At 37.9% G+C, this 22700-nt stretch overlaps 2 protein-coding genes across 2 annotated transcripts; both read right to left on the bottom strand.

The window, feature by feature from the left end:
- Positions 1 to 9015: 9015 nt before the first annotated feature.
- kcnf1b (potassium voltage-gated channel, subfamily F, member 1b) lies at positions 9016 to 12257 on the bottom strand. The gene has a single exon (XM_086095060.1). The coding sequence runs from the start codon at positions 12146 to 12148 to the stop codon at positions 10817 to 10819; it is 1332 nt and encodes a 443-aa protein (XP_085951186.1). The 5' UTR covers positions 12149 to 12257; the 3' UTR covers positions 9016 to 10816.
- A 1527-nt stretch (positions 12258 to 13784) lies between these two features.
- On the bottom strand, positions 13785 to 22390 carry atp6v1c2 (ATPase H+ transporting V1 subunit C2). Its single transcript, XM_086095170.1, is given in 15 exon segments — positions 13785 to 14324; positions 15900 to 16029; positions 16111 to 16208; positions 17194 to 17286; positions 17288 to 17303; positions 17374 to 17466; positions 19173 to 19241; positions 19398 to 19493; positions 19568 to 19659; positions 20329 to 20423; positions 20558 to 20620; positions 20824 to 20894; positions 21670 to 21737; positions 22142 to 22272; positions 22375 to 22390. Coding segments are annotated over 15 exon segments (1221 nt in total). The 3' UTR covers positions 13785 to 14234.
- Positions 22391 to 22700: the final 310 nt, after the last annotated feature.

Below are 22700 nucleotides of genomic sequence, written 5' to 3'. Positions count from 1 at the left end.
TAGGAGGTACCGAACCCCACCAGTTTCCTATGTGCATTCAACAAACCCTTTTTTATTGAAAAATAAAATGTGATTTATTTATTTATTTATTTAATTCAAGAAACATTGTATAGGGTTTAATGGTGAACAAAATCAACAAGGAGCATAACCTTTTCATTCAATCTGTTTCTCTTCACCTTGGATTCAGAAAGTGTTGTGTTCTTGTACACTCTAAAAACAGTTGGGTCAAAAGTAACCCAATTATGGATTTAAAAAAATTTAAAAAATGGACCGATGCTCTTTATGGATCAATTTGACCCAATTTTCTGTTTTGTTTTTGTTTTTATACAAAATGACCCAATTTTTTAACCCAAGTAAAGGATCTGACCAATATTTATGAGTTGTTTTACACTAAAAGACCCATTTCGTGACTCAAAGTTGGGTCAAATTAACCCAAGTAGGGGATTGGTCCATTTTTGACCCATAGTTGGATTATTTTTGACCCAACTGTTTTTAGAGTGTATTACACCTCTCCTTGCAGCTATCTTTTTTTGGTTAAGGTATGAAGGGATTACAAAAATAAATAAATCACACGACTTACCAAATTCCCTGCAAAACAAGCAATGTAGCAGGATCACCTACAGCCAATAATGGCCAAGCGGGAGAGTACCATCACGAATCATTTGAGTTGGATGTGTGTCTTGACCTCCGCCAAACCCCTGAAACTAATTTACCAAACCCAAGTAAAGAAAATAAGTATGAAAAAGCTTCCTGCCCAGTTCATTTTACCCAAAGTGCTCAAAGCGTTGGATATGCAGCACGCAGCCATGAACACGTGGCCAAACATATCCCCTGGATTGAAATTGTCCCCTCCTGCTCTCAAGGAAAGATTTCGCTCAAAGCGGCACCGCAGTCGGTGACATTTTAAAGAGGGAAAAAAAAAGGTCGAGAAAATGAAGCCCTCTCAACCATGTGATTGACTTTCCCCCCATGTCCTTAACACTCTTCCTAAAAACTGTCTTCATTACTGACTTTAGGAGGGCAGCACAGACCCCTTCAACTATGAACAAACCTCTGCAAGTTATTTAAAAAAAAAAAAAAGTTAAATTGATGTATTAGTCATAGCTGAGAGGGCACTCACTTTTTATATAGCGATACTTTCTGAATTGCACCGCTCACCCAAAGTCTCCTTGCAAGGGCTTTTGTTCACTTGCGGCCCTGTATAGGGTAAGTGGTGATAATGGATGGACGGATGGCATTTCACCTTCACAAAGCCTGCCATAAAACAGGTTCTTCAGATCGCGACATATTGATACAAGGCATCAAAAGATATAGACCTCCAGCCAGCTGCGGCCTTTGCAGAAAGATCATGCAGTATTGATCAGTTTTGCTTTGCAAAACTAAAATAAGGGAAACATGAAAAACCTCCAGTTGGAGAACTGGAGAACCAGCGTGAGTGAGCAGCTGTGAATGAATGGGGGCCTGAAGGCAATACAATGCAATCACTTAGAGTGCTCGCTCGGAATCACACCAGCACACTGAAAAGATTGTGATTGTGAAATGTCACCTTCCTGCTGCTTTTACAAATCTTTTCATCAGATCAATAATTGCGCTTGCAGGTTTTCAAACCTGATGTAAGATAAGTGAAATGTCTCACACTCTTGCTGTAGCATTTACATCTGCTCCACTTGTGAAATACATTCGAACTTGAGTGTCTTTTTTACCCAAACAGTGAAATCAAGTTTGACACCACTCAGGCTGTTTTCATCACACTTACAGAAATGTGGTGACGAGAAGGACACAGCCAATCAATCCATTTAAAACAAATGAAACAAAATAACACACATGGACTAAAAGATTAAAAATTAAATAAAAATTGCTTGAATCTCTTGGACCCTATATTCGCCCTTTTTTTTCCCTTTCTTTTGGTATTTTGCTTTCTACAGATAGAAAAGGGGATGTCGCGCCATTGTGGGATGGAACCTAACTGACTTCCCTCATTCCCATTGAAATCAGGCCGGTCACAGCACACACAGTGGTTGACATGGCAGAAGCAGAAATTGACTCGCTCCGGTCCATGAAGGATATTGGTGTGCGCAAGGTGCGTTTTTATAGGTAAACTGGCAAGACCTCCCCTTGCGGATGGGCCACAAGTTAGACCTGGTTTTAGAGAGTCTAATCTAGTTTTGGCCACCAAATGTCCAGATGTGCTGGGGAAACGGCAGCTGGTAACGCCCAGTGAGGCATAGCACAGTCTACCAAATTCACAAACTCAACTAAACTTGCCCTGACATGAAAATGAAGAACCGCCTGTTTTTATGCTGAGCTTACGGGCACCTGTTTACAAAAAGATGGACTCTTGAGTCTACTTAGCAGCAGTCTGTCTGCTTCACTCGCTTTAAAACCCCATTTATTTGCAAGTTGTGAAGTTAAAATGGAAGAAGTGTTTTAGCCATCGTACTATATTCATACGCTGTGATTAATTAAACATACACCCACAAGCCACTACACTAAAGGGACATCTGCATACACCACACAGTGGTGGGAAGCATTGGCGACAGATGAAGTTGTCACTATAAATTGATATACTGTATACTGTATTACCCATTCATGTTCTATGTTTTCTGGCAGCCTAAAAACCCTCAGCTTTTGTTGTATTTTTACATTTGTCATCATTATCAATTTTTGCATTGTTTGTTGTTAGTCACATCGTAGTGTTAATTTCGTCAAACAAAACTAAATAAAAATATAATGCACATTTTTCACTGGACAAAAACTTGACTAGACTAGACTAAAACCCTCGTTAATAAACAATAACTGCAACTAAATCAGTATGCATTTTCGTTGACTAATAAAGACGAGACAAAAATTACGATTTTGTCAAATCGCATCTCTGCTAATCTTTGAAATCTGCAGCTAGCGAGGGGGCAACATGCACAAACACATGGGACAGACAGGAGGTGGATTCACGGTGAAAGCTGTAAAAAATAAAACATTCATATTTAAAAAAGTACCGGTAAAGCATTACTCACCATGCTTTGCCTTGCCTGGAAGAAAGAGAAGACATGATATATGGACACAGCTACAAGTGGAGAAAACCCCGATGCTTGATTTTAGTCAAAGGGAATGAATGTGGACACAAGGTAGCTGGAAAAGCAGTTCACCACAAAGACATTGCGATAAATGCACAAAAAGTTTAGTGATGGTTGTTTATACTGTAACATTAATCCAACAGCTATAACGTTCCAACAATAACGTTAATCAACCACCAGCTAATCCTGGCCAACCTAGTAGTTTGCAGCATGGAGATATTGCCACTTGTTGATATACTGTAATTATGTGAAGTTGTTCTTTATCAAAAAGATGAGAATTCTTTTTTTTACGTGAAGTCGTTTGAGATTAGATGGAAATGTTTAATATTATCTGTTGGCAAAAAAAATATATGTAAAAGGGTAAAATTTCTTGCATTAAAATGCTCGATTTATAGTTGACTAAACAGTGATTAAATAAAATCGGGGTGAGGTTAACTATGATAAAAAACTAACAAATGCGATTGAAACTGGACTGAAACTGAGACTAAATTTAAAAATGGCTGATAAAATTAACAATATAAGGTTGCAATGTCAGCAAAACTTCGGAAACATACAGTCAATGCCTTAGCCAATGCTAGCTCGAATTTAGTGCAGAGTCAGATTTTTTTCCAAATCATCATAATTGGTATAGTACATAATTTACATTTTTTAAGTGCCAACTTAATTTTATTGAGAACATTATTATAATGACAAAATACTCCATGTTTTATGTAGTTGGTGGTTGTGTAGAACTCATTGCAACAGAATGAGTGTTATTCTAAAATTCTATCATTAAAATGTAGCTCAACACTGCTCGGTATGAGGCAACGCAGTTCTACACCACTGCAAGCTACACCAAAATAATAAAGATGTGAAGTTATCACTTCTGCTGTTTTAATTGGGGGTCATTTCCATTGGAGCATGCCATTCTTGTGTGGGTCTTCTCTGGGTAATCCAATTTTTAACCGCATTCCAAAGAAAATGACCATAAATTGTCCATATGTGTAAATGTGAGTGTAAATCACTGTTTATTTATATGTGCTGTACGACTAATCAATTCAATGTGAACCCCAGTTAGGCTCATGCTATCCACAAAAAGAAACGTCGATTTGAGACTCCAGGTAGGCATGTTTCCCATTGCCAGGTCAACTTCAACATCACCTCTAAATATCTGCAATGACTCACTCTTGAAATGTGCATCACATTAAAAAAAAAAACATTTTGTTCCCTCTGTCAATTTTAGCAAATAGAAAGTCAGAGTGCATTCATTGTGGGAGTCCATTTTAAAAGCGAGGTTTGGTTGAGACATAATGAGAGAGCAAGACTGTTATTTAAGACTGGTGCCATGACAACTGGGGACCGCTGCTGCTGAGGGATATCAGTGGAGCTCTTTTGAAAGAATATGATAAAAGTGAAAATGCAGATATGTTGATAAAATGTTCTGGGGCATTTTGTGACCAATAGTTTGCTGATTGCATTCTCCGTTTGCAGACGGTTTTCACCACATTCTAGCATTGCTATATTTTGGATTTTTAATTTGCATAGTATTAGTGATGAATGGGAAGTGTGATGGCAGACATGTTGCACATTCACATGCCGTGAGAAGGTCTGACATCCGGGATTCAACAACCACCTCGCATTCATCAGAGAATCAACACTAGAAGAACAGATTTGCATGGAAATGTGTTATACAAGGTACATTATTTTCAAAATAGCTTTGAGAACACGCATTCAGCTAGTTACATGCATGTCATTTGTACAAATAATTACGTTTTCAATTCTACAAATGACTTAACAGTCAAAATGACATTTGTCCTCTGCTCCATTACTTGCCTCTCGTGTTCCTTGACAATTTCTCATTCGACTCCTCATTAGTGTGTGTCAATATCTTGTAATGGAAGGAAGAGAGCAATTGATTGCTGCCATCTATGGTATCAAAAATGACCCTTGGTTCCTAACGTGGAGCCAATTAAACCGCAGGCATGGTGCGGCAATAATTAAAACATATTCCTCAAGTCTTATGTGTCCTTGACAGAAAGTATTCAAACAAACTGTGACATAACATCCATTTGAAAGTCATTATCAGACTCTGGACCAAATATTTACGTGTGAGCGAGGCACAAGTTACCATTGGGAGAAGTTGGAGAACCCTCTTGGCAAGGTAAATGAATGTTTTTGTGCACACATATTTTGTATTGTATGTGTTTTGTTAAATTGCTACCTCTTGAAGTACTATCTTACATTGCCAAGGCTCGTTGGTAAGTTTGACTAACGTCGTAGCTCCCCATTTAGCCGTTATCATCGAAACACACACTGATACAGCATTTCTGTCTTTTCTTGGCTATTCACCAAGTTAAATAATGAAACTTGTTCACTCTGCCTGTGCAAAATGTTTGTTTTGAGCTCATCAGGCAGCTGGTTTGGTTTGTTAGCTTACGAGCTAATTAGTTAGCTACTTAACTCATAGACGTCAAAAATTCATGTGAACTATTTTTTTCATTTAATTTCTTCTTTTTTTTTGAAAACCTAGAATTAATAAAATTGTTATTGTACATTTATAACAGATATAAAATTATTATGCGATTAATTACTATTAAACACCGCTTATTCTTATTTTATTTTTTAAATTAGGCCTGGCAGGCGATTACATTTTTTAAATTGTAATTATCACATGACTTCACTAGTTAACTAACTATTAATCACAAATTTTATATCTGTTCTAAATTTACAATATTTTTTTTCTAGGTTTTCATACTCTTGTTAGCAAAAGTGGAAACATTTTTTTAATTAATAGTAATAGTTTAAATGAATTTTTGACGTCTATAGCCGTCAATTGCAGTGAATGATTTAATTAAACAATTTAAGGACATTTCTAGGCAAATTTTACAAATACAAAATTTTTATTTAAGATTTTACTGTTATTTATTGCACAAAGCAAATATAGCATACAGGTATATTTTGTTATAGGTTTGTAGTTGAATATAGTGGTTATCTAATGTAGGGTAACCACATTTGATTTCCAAAAACAAAGGACATTTGGCGTGCCCTTGAGATATTTACATAAATGATACTCAGTTTACTTGAATATGCCTTACATTTGAACTATTCTAACGTATGCATCTTTGGTATGGGTAGGAAAAAAATAAAAATAAAAATTAACTATTTTAAATCTTACTTGACAAATTAATAAATAATGGTGTAATGATCTAAGTCCAACCATTTTTTATGGGGTGCGTGGGGATTGAACCTGTGCCATGACTACGTCTCTGGTTTTGGAGCGCAGAGCGCTACTGGTGAGCTAAAACTCTGAGTTGACGACACAACTCAGCACCTTGTTTGAACGCTGAGGGAGTGAGTTTTTATAATGTAGAAAGCTAACCAACTTTTTTCTAAAAATAAAAACATAAAAAATTTGCTTTAAAAAACATTACAAAAATAAAACACAAGCACACACACACAGACACAAAACCTGCCTTTTTTCCAGTAACACCCCTCATAATTGACATGGAAGCAGTTCGTGATCTACCAATTGCAGTAATAACACCATGCATTCGGCCTCCCATTTGTCATGCAAAGCGTCAAATTCAACACATGCTAATTGGGCCCGCGGAAAACAATGAAAACCGGACATTTTCATGAATTTTCTTTTTTTTTTTAATCAGCATACCTGTATAGCTGCCTCTATGTAAACTCTATCACATGAAACAAACAAAACGGAACAAAACGTTTGTTCCTCCCAGTCTTTCTGACAGAGACACTGGACAGGATGGATAAAAGTGGACATGTCTGGGCAAAAGAGGGCGTTTGGTCACCCAAATCTGATGCAATTAATATTCTCACAGATTGTACTATATTGTATTTGAATCAATTTTGCATATTCGTTAAATGAACTTTTGAATAGATTACGGAACAAAAACCCAGAATTGTAGTAAATCTGAGACATTTTAGTAAAATATTTAACTCAGCTATTAGTTAAATTGACAGACCCAACCTGCTGGGTTAAATTAACTACTGTTGGGATGATGCTATAATAACCAAGTGACTAGGTTAGAAATACTGTAAAACAATTTGGGTTATTGTTATTGTTATTAGTTTGTAGGTGGTTCTTTGGATGCTGTTTATGAATTTTTTAGATATCTTTAGGTTACCAAACTAGTGTAAGGGCAATCATGTATAATTCTATCCATCCATCTATTTTCTATACTGCTTGTCCTCATTATAGTCAGGGGTGAGGTGGAGCCTTTGGCGGTAGGTGGGGTACACCCTGGCCTGGTCCCAACCAATCACAGATAAATCATATTCAACGCACGTTATTATTTTTAAAACTCTGAAACCCATGCATCCAAATAGTAGTAGCAAAAAGGGAAAATAAATCCCCCTATCTATACCCTATTGGTTTTTTTTCATAAACATGAATACAAAAACAAAAATATATATACAGTGGAACCTCAGAGTTCGAACGTCTCGGAACTCGTACAAATCAGACTTCGACCAAAAAATCGGAGTAAAAAATGCCTCGGAGTCTGACCTCATTCTCGGAGTTAGAACACCCAAGCAAACCAAGCAAAGCCGAACGTACCTTGATCGGGTAGCCGAGTGAAGCCGAGCGATGCCGAATGCTCACGTGCGGTAGTGCAGACGAAGCGCTGCTCATTTCCAGTCAGAGCGGGTGAATACTCCCGGGGGTGCTCCGTACATTCGCGAGTGCATTTGAATTTTTCCACGACAATTTTCTTTGACATGGACCCAAAGAAAGACAGCAGTGCCAGTGGCAGCAAAGAAAAACCTACAGTGCTATGAACCATAGTGGATTTAGGAAGGAGATTATCTCGCCGTTGTAACTACTTCCGTAAATACTGGTACAAGGACCCCACTTTGCTGTTCAACAATGTGCCTGATGCTAAACAGCGCACAAGGAATCCTTGGTAGTCTAACAATATACCTAATGTAAAATACACAAACTCAACACTGAACTAAAGCAAGCATTAACATAGCATTTATCATCCACTGAGGCCATCACACCACAACAAAAAAGGTAAGGTATTTTTTATTGTTTAAATACTGTACAGGGTGTACATGTATTATTGTTATTTTTTTACATAGATAGAAATTAAAATAGGAATTTTCTGGTTTTGGAGCTTGGGAACAGATTAATTGCATTTACATTATTTCCTATGGGAAAAATTTTTTCGGAGGTTGAACAATTCAGACTTTGAACACTTCACAGGAACGAATTGTGTTCAAACTCCGAGGTACCACTGTATATAAACAATACTTTTTACTTTTATATTTCTTAAATTTAATGTCAAAGTGTTTCTACGGTGTATATGTTCAAATGTAAAAAAATAAATTAAAAAAATAATAAAAAGTTCTAAAACTAAAAAAAAAAGACAAAAGTTTTTTTGCAAATCCGTGTTAAAGTGTTCTCAAAAAGTGATCAAACTATTTTATGGTGACCTAAGACCACACAAAGTTTCATCGACACCAGTGGGAACTAGTAATTACCTTTCAGCCCAGACCCCCACCCACACACACTTGCATATTCTCACACCCGTGCTCTGAGATTGTGAGGATCGTGGGAGATCTCTCCTGCGAAGCAGCAAACCTCTCTAGTGAAGCCCCTTATTGACAAGGGGCTTTGACATGTTTGTTTACAGGCTGCCATTGATCTTTCTAATGCGTACAAAAAAAAAAGTACCCTAGTGAAATTCATACATTCGCACATAAGCATATGCACAGTTCCTGTCCAACCTATGTGTGTCTGTGTCTCCCAGTTAAGGAGTGACTCATCTGTAATGGTCAGTGATGCATAGCATATGAAGCGCTATATTTGGTCCAAGTCAATCATCCTCACACCAGTGGGTCATACTTGAGTGTGAATAAGCAAACCTTTATTGGGCTTAAACACCTCATCATGTCACATGTCAAAGCTACACACGTCGGGTCATTTATCAACATTCACTCTTAAAACGTGAGATTTACATATCAGTGCCACTTCAGCAAGACAAGATCGTCACCAAAGATGCCGAATGAAGAAAATGAGCGGCAGGGGGAATGAAGGGTGATGTGGTAAGAGTTTGTGTGGGTGTATAGAATTCCCGCTGGGGACGGCGCTTTCACCCAGAACGTTGCCTCATAACGTGCAACACGCAAGGCACACACATACTGTATACATGGACTTCAAATCATATCAACACGCAGGTGAGGAGGGGCAGCTTACTGACTCCTCATTAATCGAAATGTGCACTTTGAAAATTGTCTCCTTAAAATAATATTACAGTATTTGTGCTAAAATTGTGCTACTGGCCTTACAATAGATTTGTGATTTTGGGCACACGTTTGACTGCCTGGTGAACAAATACAGAGCAGAACTTTCTTTAAGCAGCCACAACATAGCCTACACACTAGATTCATTGTTAGTTTACCGTAGCCTAACTTTTTTTTCAGTCGCAATTTTGTTAGAGTAATGTGAGCTGATTTTTAAAAATATCTTCAAAATATTTTTTTCTTCTTCACGGATTCAATGTCATGTCAAAAGACAATTGACTTTTTATTGACACATTTTATGGTACTGCATGGATGTGTATATATAAAACATTGTATCCTTTTAATTAATTTATTTATTTATTGAAGAAAAGAACAAAGGAATACAGATCTACTTACAACAAAGAATAACTTTATATTAAAACTAAACTGATGTCCAAGCTTAGGGCTGCAATGCATACAGAAAAATCATTATCTATTGCTGTTTTATAAAGTGGACCTATGTGGCCTTGTACCTGCAAAATCATTACTTTTCAGGAGACCTCAAAAACATCACATTTGTTCAACCATTAATATTGAATTATCAAAGGGAGCAATGCATTTTCAACACTTTAATTTTGTTAAGAATGTGTAAAAATAAATAAATAAACAAAATCTAAATAACACCCACACGTGTGGACTGACCAATAGTTTGACAAAACATTAGAATGATTATATATGGATGTGTGTGTGTGAGTGTGTGTGTTGAAAATTGCGATATCGATATTGTTGCAATATCTAACATATACCTGAAAAATTACACTTTTATTACCTAATTAAATAAATAGGCCAACATATATTCACACGGCAAAATATGCAGGTTCAATGTAATATTGTGTATTTTTTTTTACATAAATGTTTTCAATTCAATTAGCAATCGTTGGAATACGCATATTGCATCTGCCATTATCGATATGTTGTGCAGCCTTAATGTTCGTGTGTTTATATAACCATATATTAGATTTTGACCAATTTTACTTTTTTTTTAACTTTGTTTTTTCTAACAGCTGTGTGATAAAACAAAAACCATCAAGAATTGTTCAGGATGATGGGGTGGCCCGGCCCTGCCTCCCACTAGAATAGATGTGCCCCTGCACTGAACAGCAGCAAAATCTCATTTCCACATTCTGAACCAAAACAAGAGCAATTTATACTAAGATGACCTTGACATGGAGCAGAAAGTGACGCAAAACTCAACTGAGTTTTATGAAAACGCATTTTGTTCATATTTTATTGCAAATATAATAAAGTAATCGATGAAACTAACTTCTCTTTTCCTTCCTTGTCACCAGATCCGGTAACACAATGCAGGCTAAAACTATTTTATAGTAGTAGGCTATAAGCCTAGCCTATATAAGCTGTTCAAAAATGTTCGGCAGGCCGCACCTTTGCTTTCACATTTGAATGATGTTAATTTGTTAATGTTAATTACACACATATGGAAATGTTTTTAACGATCAACATTAAGTGTCATCTTTGTCGCTGTTTTTTCTGCGTGCATCCCCACCAGACTTCAGCTCCATCAGCTCCACTTCATGCTTAGCTGCAGTCTCCAACACTTGCTGCTTGTTGTAGAACACCACAAAGTTATTAATAATGGGGTGTATGGGCAAGGCGATGGCTATGACCCCGCACAGGAAGCTCACGGCCGCGTTGCACTTGCCAAGAGTGGTTTTGGGGTAGATGTCTCCGTATCCCACCGTTGTCATGGTGATGATGGCCCACCAGAAGGATTGTGGGATGCTCCTGAACAGAGTCTCGGGGTGGCTCTGCTCCATGGTGTATCCCAGAGCGGAGAACACGAAAATACCCACGCCCATGTACATGAGCAGCAGGCCCAGCTCTTTGAGGCTCCTCTTGAGCGCGTACGTGAGAGTCTGCAGCCCCGACGAGTGGCGCGCCAACTTGAAAACGCGCGCGATGCGCATAATGCGAAGCGCCTGCACCGCCTGCTGCACGTTGCCAAGTTCCATCATGGAGGTGCCGAGGTAGGTTAGACTGAGGACCACGTAGAAAGGCATAATAGCCATGAAGTCCACGATGTTCATGAAGGAGAGCGCAAAGTGTAACTTGTTGGGCGAGGAGGCGAGGCGCAGCAGGTACTCCGCGGTGAACCACAACATGCACGCCGTCTCAATAGCCTCCAAAGTCGGGTGCTCCACGAGCTCCCCCTCGGCGTCTGTTACCTGCAATTCGGGGATGGTTCCCACGCACATGACCACAGCTGAGACTAGGACGGAGAGGAAGGAAGCGATGGCGACGACGCGCGCAGGGAAGGAGGAACCAGGTTTCTCCATGAGCCTCCACAAAAACCTCTGGCACCTCTGGGTGCCGGTGGCGCACTGGTCCACCTCCATGTCCTCCAAAATGATCTTCACTTTGCTCGCTATCTCCCTCAGCTCCCCCTCCTTCTCGCTCAAATAACTTTTGCAGCACTCATCCAAAGCGCTTTGGTCTATTTTCCAGAATTCCATCTCCTTGATGAAACAAATGGGGCAAATGCCACGTTTAATGTGGATTTCGTCGAAGTAATAAACATCGACGATGCACTTGAACGCATCTGGATCTCGGTCAAAATAAAACTCCTTGCGGCCAAGGTCAAAGTCGTCGCACAGAGACGAAATAAGTTCATCATTCTGCGCCGAGGAGCAGTTCACCAATTCGGCAAGTCGGCTCTCCGGGTAACGATTCAAAACATCCCCGAAAAGCACCACTCGGACCCCGCCGATGTTCACAGTGATCTCAGGCTCACCGTCACAATTGGGTCTGTATCTTGGCTTCGGAATCGTCCACATGTTTGAGCAAACAAAATGCAGAATCGCGTAAAGGTAGGCGTAAAAAGTGATGCGCACTAAGTAGAGTGGATGCGCATGATTTCAATGTGCAACATTTTTTCCTCTTAAACCTGACAAGCTGAATGGCAAAGCTTGTGTGAGTGTGTCTATTTTCTAATCACTTCCTCTAAGCACGCGCACAGAGAGAGAGCGAGAGAGAGACAGAGAGACAGAGACAGACAGACAGACAGACAGGCAGAGAGAGAGAGAGAGAGAGAGAGAGAATGTTTGATTGAATTGAATATTTACTTAAAGTGAAGTAAGATGTCCATACTATGGCCCGCCATCCATTTTTAAGCAAACTGCAGCATACACTAAAAATGACATCTGCTCCTAATAAATTAGTTTTTGTATAGAGCCTTTATGCAAATGAACTGTCGACCAGTCCAAAGTCTTGTAAAATCATAAACCAAGGGTGTCCAAACTTTATTTCCCAGAGGGTCAAAATGAAAAACAAATCAAAGAAATTCTATATTTTTTTAACGTACTGTATCAAGCACACTACTACCTGAACAGCTTTCAATAAGGCAAACTGTTTTTTGTTTTGTTTTTTAAACAAGATTTTGGGGTGGTCGAGTAACCCAGCAGAAAATATCAGCCCCTGCACTGAACACAGCAGCTGAATTCCATCTCTACATCCACAACAAAACCACAGCAGCAATCTGTCAGAAGATGACCATTTTTAAAGCAGTTACTTGTGAATCATCCATGTGAAGTTTTTACAGTTTGGACCTTGACACAGACTAGAAAGTTAGAAAGTGGAGGAAAAAATGTTGCTTCTCTCTCTCTCTCTCTCTCTATATATATATATATATATATATATATATATATATATATATATATATATATATATATATATATATATATATGTATAAAACCTTATTCCCCAGAGTTTTGAAGAGAAATATTGTTACTTCTTTAATTGTAACAAATATGCACATAATATATAACATAAAAAGTAAATATACACACAAATATCTACAGTAGAGTACAGTATAGACAACAAATTCATTAATAGCAGTTGTCATTTTTAGTTTAATAACTTAAAAGTGTATGGCGGGCCACAAATGTTCCCCCGGCCATAGTTTGGACACCAATGTCCTAAACTATTTGCTTTATAGAAAGCAGTTCTGGCAGCAGTTAAAAAACAACAAAAAATGTGGGCTTGTGAAGCCCTTTGAAATTATTTAGTGAATGAGTGTTATTCAAATAAACTTGACAAAAATATTCTAATGAGTTTTCGTCTAAATGCAGGGAATTGTAAATTTTAATAAATTTTGCAACCAAACCTTGTAGCTGAAGAATCCTTTTCCCCTTTGAGCAGGACAATGACCCCAAGCATACATCAAATCATAATAAAAACATTTTAGAATGTCTCAGCCAGACATAAAAAATCTAATTATAAATCTGCAGCGGAAAGGGCTGTGGACAGGAGAACAACACTTTTGCGAGGAAGGGTGTGGAAATATCGCTTAGTATCAACAAAATATTACTTTTAGGCTGTCCATGTATTTTATCTTACCCCCCCCCCCCCCCCCCACACACACACACAAAAAACTGTGTACAGTCAGTACCAGTTTGACCTGTGACCAGAACAAACATCTTATTTGACATCTTAGAATTCAAATAAATTCTTCTATATCAGGAAATATATTTTAAAGTAAGAACATTCACACTAAAGTGTGACTGGTATGTGACAATAAACTTTATTTTATTACCCTATTTTTGACTCGTAAACATACAGTATCACGGGACCATACTGTGCGCAAGCTAAAACCAAATTTTTTACATAAGAAATAACAAAAAAAGCATGCTGTTGCCTGAGCCCTGAGCAACTGTGATGTCATCTTCAGTTGACAGCAAGTGGCAAAATGGCCGCCCCCTGATATGGATAAAATGGCTGGATTTTGCTTCATAACTCATATTCCACAAATGTAATATTAATCCGAATGTTATGTTTAGACTAGTGGCTTCCCTTTTAATTTAATGGTATGGAACCTGGCTGGACTTGACAAATTTTCTGTTTGGATCCTCTCATCATGGAGTGCTAGCTGAAGTCCTGCATGTTGGTGTTAACATGAAAGCAGATGTAGGAGAAGTAATCCTGCTGGCAGAGTCCTGGAATGTCACAGGTCACCTGACAGAAACACAGCAGTGTCATACAGTATATTAGCTATCGCACAAAAAAATTGTGCTACTGAAACGTTTTACAATCTTCTCCATACTTTCAAACAAAGATCTTTTTTTATAGCAAGCATTGTTGTGGTTATCTTGACCTGTTTAGTCACCCACGCTTTTTCCTATTGTGACCTTGCAAAGCGTGGTTGAATTTTCACAAGATAGATGTTACCAAAACAAGGTTGCACAGAAAATGAATGATGATGCTTTCCCCACACAAAATGAAAATGATTGGGCACACTGGAAAAATTGGCTAAAATGCAGTATTTATTTATATATGTTTTTATTTGCAGTGTTACCTTCAGTTCAATATTTACTCAAATAATGTCCTGCTCCAATTACTCTGACTGAAGCTGAGCTCTTGCGACCATGTTGATGGGTTAGGGTTAGGGTACATCCTTGAACAAGATACTGAATCTCCATTTGCCCCCAAAACGCCCTTTGAATATGTTGAAATGAGAGTAGAGTTTTATCAGATAACTAACTGCATACTTCAGTCAGGTGAGTTTCCAAAACCCCTGAAAGTAGCTGCTGTCAAGCCACTTCTAAAAAAGAGAGCGTTGGATGCTTCCTTCTGGGCAAATTATTGAACCATCTCAAACCTCCTTAGCCAATATTGTCAAGAAAGTGGTTTTTAATAGGGCTGTCAAAGTTAAAGCGTTAACTAATTAATTAATCACAAAAAATGATCGCATTAATCATGTATTAATGCAGATTAATCATACTATTAATTTTGGCCACAGATGATCCTTTAGCTTGACAGCGGATGGCTACGTTAAAGGTAGCACAGGTGGTGTTTAATAAATGTTTGCGTATGACATTCAGAATATTTGTTCATGTCAAAATATTGGGGTCGTTTTTTTCCCATTTTAAATTATGCAAGTAATTAACTGATTAGAAAAAGACAAGGGTGAGCGTGTGTAGTGGATCAAAAAATGTTGAAGACGTCCTCATATTATTAAATGTCGAAAAAGTTAACACATAACAGGTGCTCTTTAAATTTGGCAGGCAAAAAAATTTGATTAAAAAAGCCTTGGGATGTGGGGTCCCTCAAGGGTCAGTCCTTGAAACCCTTTTTTTTCAGTCTGTTTTGGCATCCTTCTTGTAGCCTAGCTTATATTCAAATGGTACACCTTTTTTTTTCAGCTCCACAAAGAGTTATTTTCCATGAGGCACCTTGAACGTCCAGTGAACAGTATGACGGTGTGAGAGCGATAACACCAAATGTAACATATCTCCCCATTCACACCTGAGACCTTGTAACACTGACGATTCGCATCACACCAGGGAGGGAAAGCGTGTCATCGGGCTGTATGTGTATTGACACCATTTTATGCAAGCTGTACACTGCCTAGTTTACTATGTAATATCTTATACTGTATAATAAAATATTTACAAAAAATGTGAGAGGTGAACGTTGTGAAGTGAGCTGGTCCGAGCCCTGAAAATGAATCCCGCTCCCGCCTTGCCAGCCTGCCGCTATGAAACAACCAAAACATTTGAAAAGACAGCTGCGCTTATTTCTGTGTCTTACGTCTGTCTCGCTGACAGTGGCAGTTGGGTCCAGATGCATGAACAATGAGGCAAGTTCTTGTCTCAGTTTCCCCGAACACTTCCTGTCTGACTGAAGCAGAAGGGCCTGATAGTTCACAGGTAAGCCATACCTGGAGGCGAACATCATCAAGGGAGCACTCACTCAAACAACAAATGAATCGTAGCCTGATATCTGAGAATGAATGACTCACCGGAGTACTGATTCCACAAACACCCTCACTGCTTTCAGGTGAATCCAGGCCATAAACACTTGGCTACAATTCACTTTCAGCCAATGAACAAACATGCCCTAAAAAGGAAAAGTGCACACCATCAATACATTTAGAAAGGGAAAAAACACATCTAAACAAACATAACTAATAAGGTGACCGGATAGCGGGTATAGACCTGATTTACTAAATTAGCGGCCACCGTTGTGGGCATGAACACAGTCGACCCCCACATCCCGGGGATACCACCCCCGTACCGAGGAATCGTGCTAGAGAGGGGCCGGACAGCAGAATAGTGAGGGCACCCGCGCCCCCCACCAAAAAAATTGTTTTACTTCGTAGATCTCTTTACAATGTGGAAATTTCCATATCAAATATAGTACAAGAACTTACCATGAAATGTCAAGGAATATATATAGTTTAATCTTTTAATTATTATTAAATTATTTGACTAAGCCATATGGCCGAGGTAGTTTTAAAATTATTTTAGTTTTTACTCAATCCTTGTTAATTACATTGTCAGATTCTATGAATGTACTATTACAGTATACACGTTACAATGAAAACTACTTTCAATATGCAAGTTGTTGTTTTTTTTACTCAAGTGATACTTTGACTTGTATCTAAGTAATATTTGACTGCGAGGATCTGTACTTTGACCCAAGTACTGTAATGGTGTTATGTCCACCACTTTTCATATTTGGAAAGCGGTCATTAAGGGCTTTAATGTGATACTGTACATGAGTCAGTCTAGTACAGGCTTCCTCACTCCTGGTCCTCGAGAGCCGGAGTCCTATAGGGTTGAGATGTTTTCGTCCTCCGACACAGCTGATTCATATAATGAGCGAGCTCTGCAAAAGCCTGATAATGATCCTGATCTTTAGAATCGTGTTGTTAAAACCTGCAGGAGTCAGGTTTTCAAGAATCAGGAGTGAGGAAGCCTGGTCTAGTTTATTGAAAAGCTATGATACCAAAGGAGCTACAGTATTTGGTAAATTCTGAACGAGGAACGTATTGTATCTTATTGTGTTCTTATTTTGTGCTTGTGAGTAGCGTTCCACTCACATATTGTTCTTTCCTGTGAACGCTGAGCTCCTTCCACTCTCGTTGCTGCTTCTCTTCCAGGTCAAAGCAGTACTCACGCACAGTGAACCTAACATAGGTTGTAGACTACACTATGGTAAACAACACAGATAACACACTTTGATTCTACCACTGCATTTTTCAGCAATCTGTCCTGCTTACTTGCTTTCCTGAGCTTTGGCTTTGAATTCATACACGTCTCTTTTGAAAAGTGTGACGGAAAAAATGCCTCCTTCGCCATCCTCATACAGTTTCCTGATGGAGAAGGACAAAAAATATGGAAAGTTTTCATTTTAAAGTGTAATTAATTTAAAAATGTTGAGTGTTATCGGTGCATTTACATTCTATTTTATCGGCTGAAACTTAAACTATCTGTAAACGAAGAGAGACAGACTATAGCGCTGGTTATTAATCAATTGCATGGCACATACTATGTGCAATTTTGAGTCTATAATTGACCTCCTATGCAAACCTTTGGAATATGGAAGAACGTCGGTATACTAGAAAACCGTGGCGAGAACATGCAAATATAGCCCAAGCCAAGATTTAGAACCCAGGACTACTTTTATATCAATTTATTTCAAACATGCATAGTAATAGAATGCAACATAATAAAGCAACTTGTTAAAAGAATAGAAAAAACTACTTTTAACTACAGTGGCCAATAGGTGCAAAACACTTTTATAACGCTGGAGACAAATTTACATTAAAAAAAAAATTTTTACAAATCAAAAAACGAAATTACATTGCCATAACAAATTTATAAGTCCTGAAACAAATTTACATTTGAGAAAATACATTTACAAGGTGTGAAACAATTTTACAAACAGCGACACAAATATACACGAGACGAAACACTTTTACAAGCAGCCGAAACAAATTTACAACTTTTTAACCGGAAATGGCGGACCAGTAGAACCGGAAGTGATAAGGAATGAATGGTGATTTAAGACAGACGGCGGGGAGACATCGATTGACTCAGTTCTGTTTTTCATGTGGTTGGTCATTAGAGTTTTTAAAAGGCTCAGTCCGTCTCCTGACGTCCTGACGTCCGGCGTGCGGCTGGGCCTTCCGTCTGGGCTGCGACATTTAAAAACTTCAACGACCGAACACACGAAAAACAGAATTGGCTCAATCGGCTCATATGTTCGCCACAAAATTGGCTAAACACCGCTTGCCAGCCGTACATCTCGGGTCATCATGGGCGCGAACTCCTTACCACTTCTGGTTCTACTGCTCCGCTCTTTCCGGTTGAAAAAGTTACTAGTATTTTTTTATTTTATTTTTTGCAGTTCCTTGTAAATTTGTTTCGTCACTTTTATATTTGTGTCTGCGTTTTTAAAAGTGTTTCACGTCTTGTAAATGTTTTTTTCTCAAATTTAAATTTGTTTCAGGTCTTGTTAAGTTGTTATGGCAATGTAATTTTGTTTTTTGATTTGCGAAAATGTAAATTTGTCTCCAGCTTTGTAAAAGTGTTTCTCCTATTGTAAAAGTGTTTTGCACCTCCTGGCCACCGTATTAAACCCATAAAATATGAAATTAAAAAACAGACAGCGAAAGCAGTGTTGATGTAATCAATACAACATAGGCAGTATCATACCTGCTTACACATGTTCAAAAATATTGATTGTGAGGCAATACCAACCTCATCCCCCAAAAAACAAGTTTTTTTAATCCTTTTTCAAAATAAGGGTGAAAAAATTTATGTTTTTGATTGGACAGTTATTATTTTTACCACAATAAAGCACATTACTACTAGTACCTTTTACTATAAGTAAAATAATATTCACTCCACAGTATATATATCTTGACTATAATGAAAATGTTAACAGTACTGTACTTTCATACAAGTCTCTCACTTTCTGTTAATGGACCATTTGGTGATTACAAGCATGTAGCCTGATGTTCTGCCCTTTCATAATTTGCAAGACAGCTCATGAAGTGAAAAAGAAACTACTCACCTGCTTGACCGTGGAACGACAAACTTTGACAAAGATTCATACTTCCTCTCCCAATTCCCATAGTCTCCCCTGGGATCCAACACATCACAGCACAATAAGAATGACACATGAACGCATAAACTAAGAGTTCTTCAGTGTCACACTGATTATAAGACATTCATTGCAGTCCCAAACATATGATATGAGTAAATAATAACTAATTTACACAGTGCCTATCTTCCTGACCTGCTTACCACCACCAGCAAACTGGTGAGGTATTCTGACACCACCAGGTCTTCTTTCCTCACCATGCCATTCAGGCTGCATGTTTGCAAACTTCCTCTAGGAATACAAACATATTTTTAAATATGCACATATGTGAATCACATACATTATTCATAAATAATGTCACTTACTCAAAAGTGCGCTCAAGGCACTGCAAGCTTGCGTTCACGTTGTTGTATGCCGCAGATCGGGATTTCAATTCCACTTCCACCTGAGAAATCTCCTGACAAACACATGCAGCCGCCAAGAGCAAACAGAACAAATTTAGTAATACAATTAATTTGATGTGCTAACGAGGGTGTTAGGGGCTCTTTGATTTTGTAACTATTGTTCATTTGAATAATTGTAATAATAATTGAGCTCAATCCTGGTAACATATGCTCCACTAAACTTACAACACTTAATAAGTGTAAACATTTCATTATTATCATCATTAGGCCTTTGTCAGTCAACTGCTAGTGTTTTTTTATTATAATTATTATTATTACAACTTTAAACACTGCCATCTATCATCAGTCGAATTACGGATTACGTACACCCAATGAAAACAAAAAGAATACTGGTTAAAACAACTTTTTGAACTACGTCAGATGAACAAACGTGTTCATATACACCTGAATTCTTGCACCCATGTAAAATAATGCATATGGCCTTTTTAAAGAACTACCGGTAACTATTGACTGCAGGTGCTTCAGATAGTGTTTTGTTATAAGTGAATCGATCACTTAAACAATTTTAAAGTAATAAAATTATTGTAATGCAATACATTCATGAGCGCCCTCTAGTGTCAATCAATGGTTTTAAAATGTGGCAATTATTGATTCAGAATCTGTTTTGTTTTGCTTTATTCTTCTTTGCCATGACATCAGGGCCTAATTACCACCTTGAGTACCTTGTTGATGATGTTAACCAGGCTGGAGAGAGGCAGTGTTGTGGGATACTTGGCCTTGTCCCACTGGAAGCTCATCACATAGTGCATCATGTCCACTGACACAATCACACACATGCACACACAACAATACACAATTATAAAATATTTTTTTGTTGCAAAGCAAAAGCTGATGGGTATTAACGGAAATGGGGGGGGGGGGGCACAGCATCATACAGTCAAAAATAAATACCTCTCAGAGACTTCATATAGGCCTTTAAAGGAGGCTGCAGATCTCCCTTCTTTGTGCTTTGGGCTGTTAGTGTATTGTATCGTATTAGACAAATTAACATTTATGTGCCTCCTAATATTTCTATGTAGTGAAATTATAGCATAAGTTCCAGATGGCATGTGTGTATTCATTTATGTACATGACCTCATCACATCTACTTAACCTCACATTGTAAATGAACACATTTTCAGCATAAACACGTGTCTGCGTGGCTGTGTGTGACTCACCTCCATTGGCTAAGACGTTTTCGGTTTGCTCCGTCACCTCCCTCATACACTGACATGTTTTCTTCATCACACTCAAATCACACATGGAGAACGGCAGGTCATTAGAGTATGAGTTTAACGACTGACACTCAAACTGATAATGTTGAATTAATTGTTTTATTAATTATGTTTACATATTCAAATAAAGACCTCGTGAAGCAATGCACCAAATTGATAATAAATAAAACAATATTCTGTTTTCAAACAGATTTTGACTGTACACTAAAAATATAATGGGTTGTTTTTCTAACCCACTTGTTAGGTAATTATGGGTTTTGAACAGATTAGGTTACTTTATCCAAGGTTTGGTAAATGATTGTGACCCAGGAAATTGGGTTGAAAATTGAAGTTGAATCTGGTCACCAATTTGATCAGTTTCGTTGAAGTTGTAGTAGTACGCCTGCATGTAATGTAACATTACTAAAAAATGTGGGTAATGACTTTATGGCACAGTGGGTAAGACCACTGAATTTGGACAGAAGGACTGGGATTTGACTGGTCTATGAGTGGGTTGTGTCATAGAGAGCGTTCAGTGTAAAAAAAATAAAAATAAAAAATAAAAAATAAAAAATAAACTGTGCCAAACATAAATGCAAGTGATTTGCTGTGTAGTGACCCCAGACAGGGGAAAGTTGCTTCTTCTTAAAATGATGGTAACAAAATTAGTATCATTTCTAATCACAGTTGTACTGATAACCATTAATTAATCATGGAAACATTGCAGATGAGCACCTATTTTTGCTTTATTTAAGGACATAAACCCTTAAAAAGTCTGTGCAATTAAATACACGTTTTTGTTGTTTTTACCTTTCAGTCAAGGTATCAAGTGTGTGGAGCTTATCTGACACACAGAGAAGACTGTCCAGTATTCCAACCTAAAGTGAAGTAAAAGTACAAGAAATCAAAACATGAGTGTGCTGAAGATAAATATATGACCTTTTTAAATGTAATCTGGCCATTTGAACCTGTCAAGTTTCATAAGTGTTATTAGTGACAAACGTTCACAGAATTTGAAAAGCTGTGGTTAAAATGTGACTCCAGCCTGAGGAACTCAATGATCACCTTGAGTGAACTGGGTCAGATGGAAATTTTGCTGCAAACCAAAGGCAGCAACCTGATCTTTTATCCCTTCACCAGAGAAGGACACCAAACACCGCATCCTCCTCAACAACAACCACTGTCCCCAAATAAAAAAAATATCTCACAGAAAACTACATCCAAGTAATGCGCCAATAAAATACTTGGATAACTTTCTTTTAAACAACACAATTTCACCAACCTTAAGATCTGGAATGGTGAATTTGTAGCAAGATGCCCTGTAAGTCTGCCCAATGATGTGCTTAAGTTTCTCAACACTTTTTACACTGGTATTATCCAGTGGGACAGATATCAACCACAAGTCTCGTATGACTCACAGTACATCACATAAAGTCCACCAATTAAAATTCCAGTTTGGCACTGTAGAGGAAGAGAGAGAAAACACATTGAGAATGGAGAGCAACAAAGAAATACAGTAGATGCTTCTCATGGGGAAAGCACACATTCAAATGGTTTAGTTACAAAATGTCCTAATAAAGTCAAACAACAAAAGCAATTTTAAGGTTAGAATTCGTACCTTCAAGTTATCTTCATCAGGATCCTGTGTCAGTGTCACACAGTAAAGGAGGAAGAGTGTCTGCTTCACCGGAGACTACCTGACAGCCAGCCCACTAACTTCTAGTCTTAACTCATCTTTCTTTATTTATATAGTGCATTAACAACAGCTGTACTAGCTGTAGAAAAGCATTTGACAGAACAAATAATATAAAACATTAGCAAAAACATAATCACACCAAACC

The sequence above is a fragment of the Leptonotus elevatus genome, chromosome 14 (genome assembly GCF_054856555.1).
Source record: "Leptonotus elevatus isolate MCC_2025b chromosome 14, RoL_Lele_1.0, whole genome shotgun sequence".
NCBI classification, from domain to species: Eukaryota; Metazoa; Chordata; class Actinopteri; order Syngnathiformes; family Syngnathidae; genus Leptonotus; species Leptonotus elevatus.
The sequence above is the reverse complement of the archived record's forward strand: the minus strand, read 5'-3'. Positions and strand labels throughout refer to the sequence as shown.

Excerpts from the sequence above, each read along its gene's own strand:
- kcnf1b (XM_086095060.1), bottom strand. The coding sequence starts at position 12,148 with ATGTGGACGATTCCGAAGCCAAGATACAGACCCAATTGTGACGGTGAG.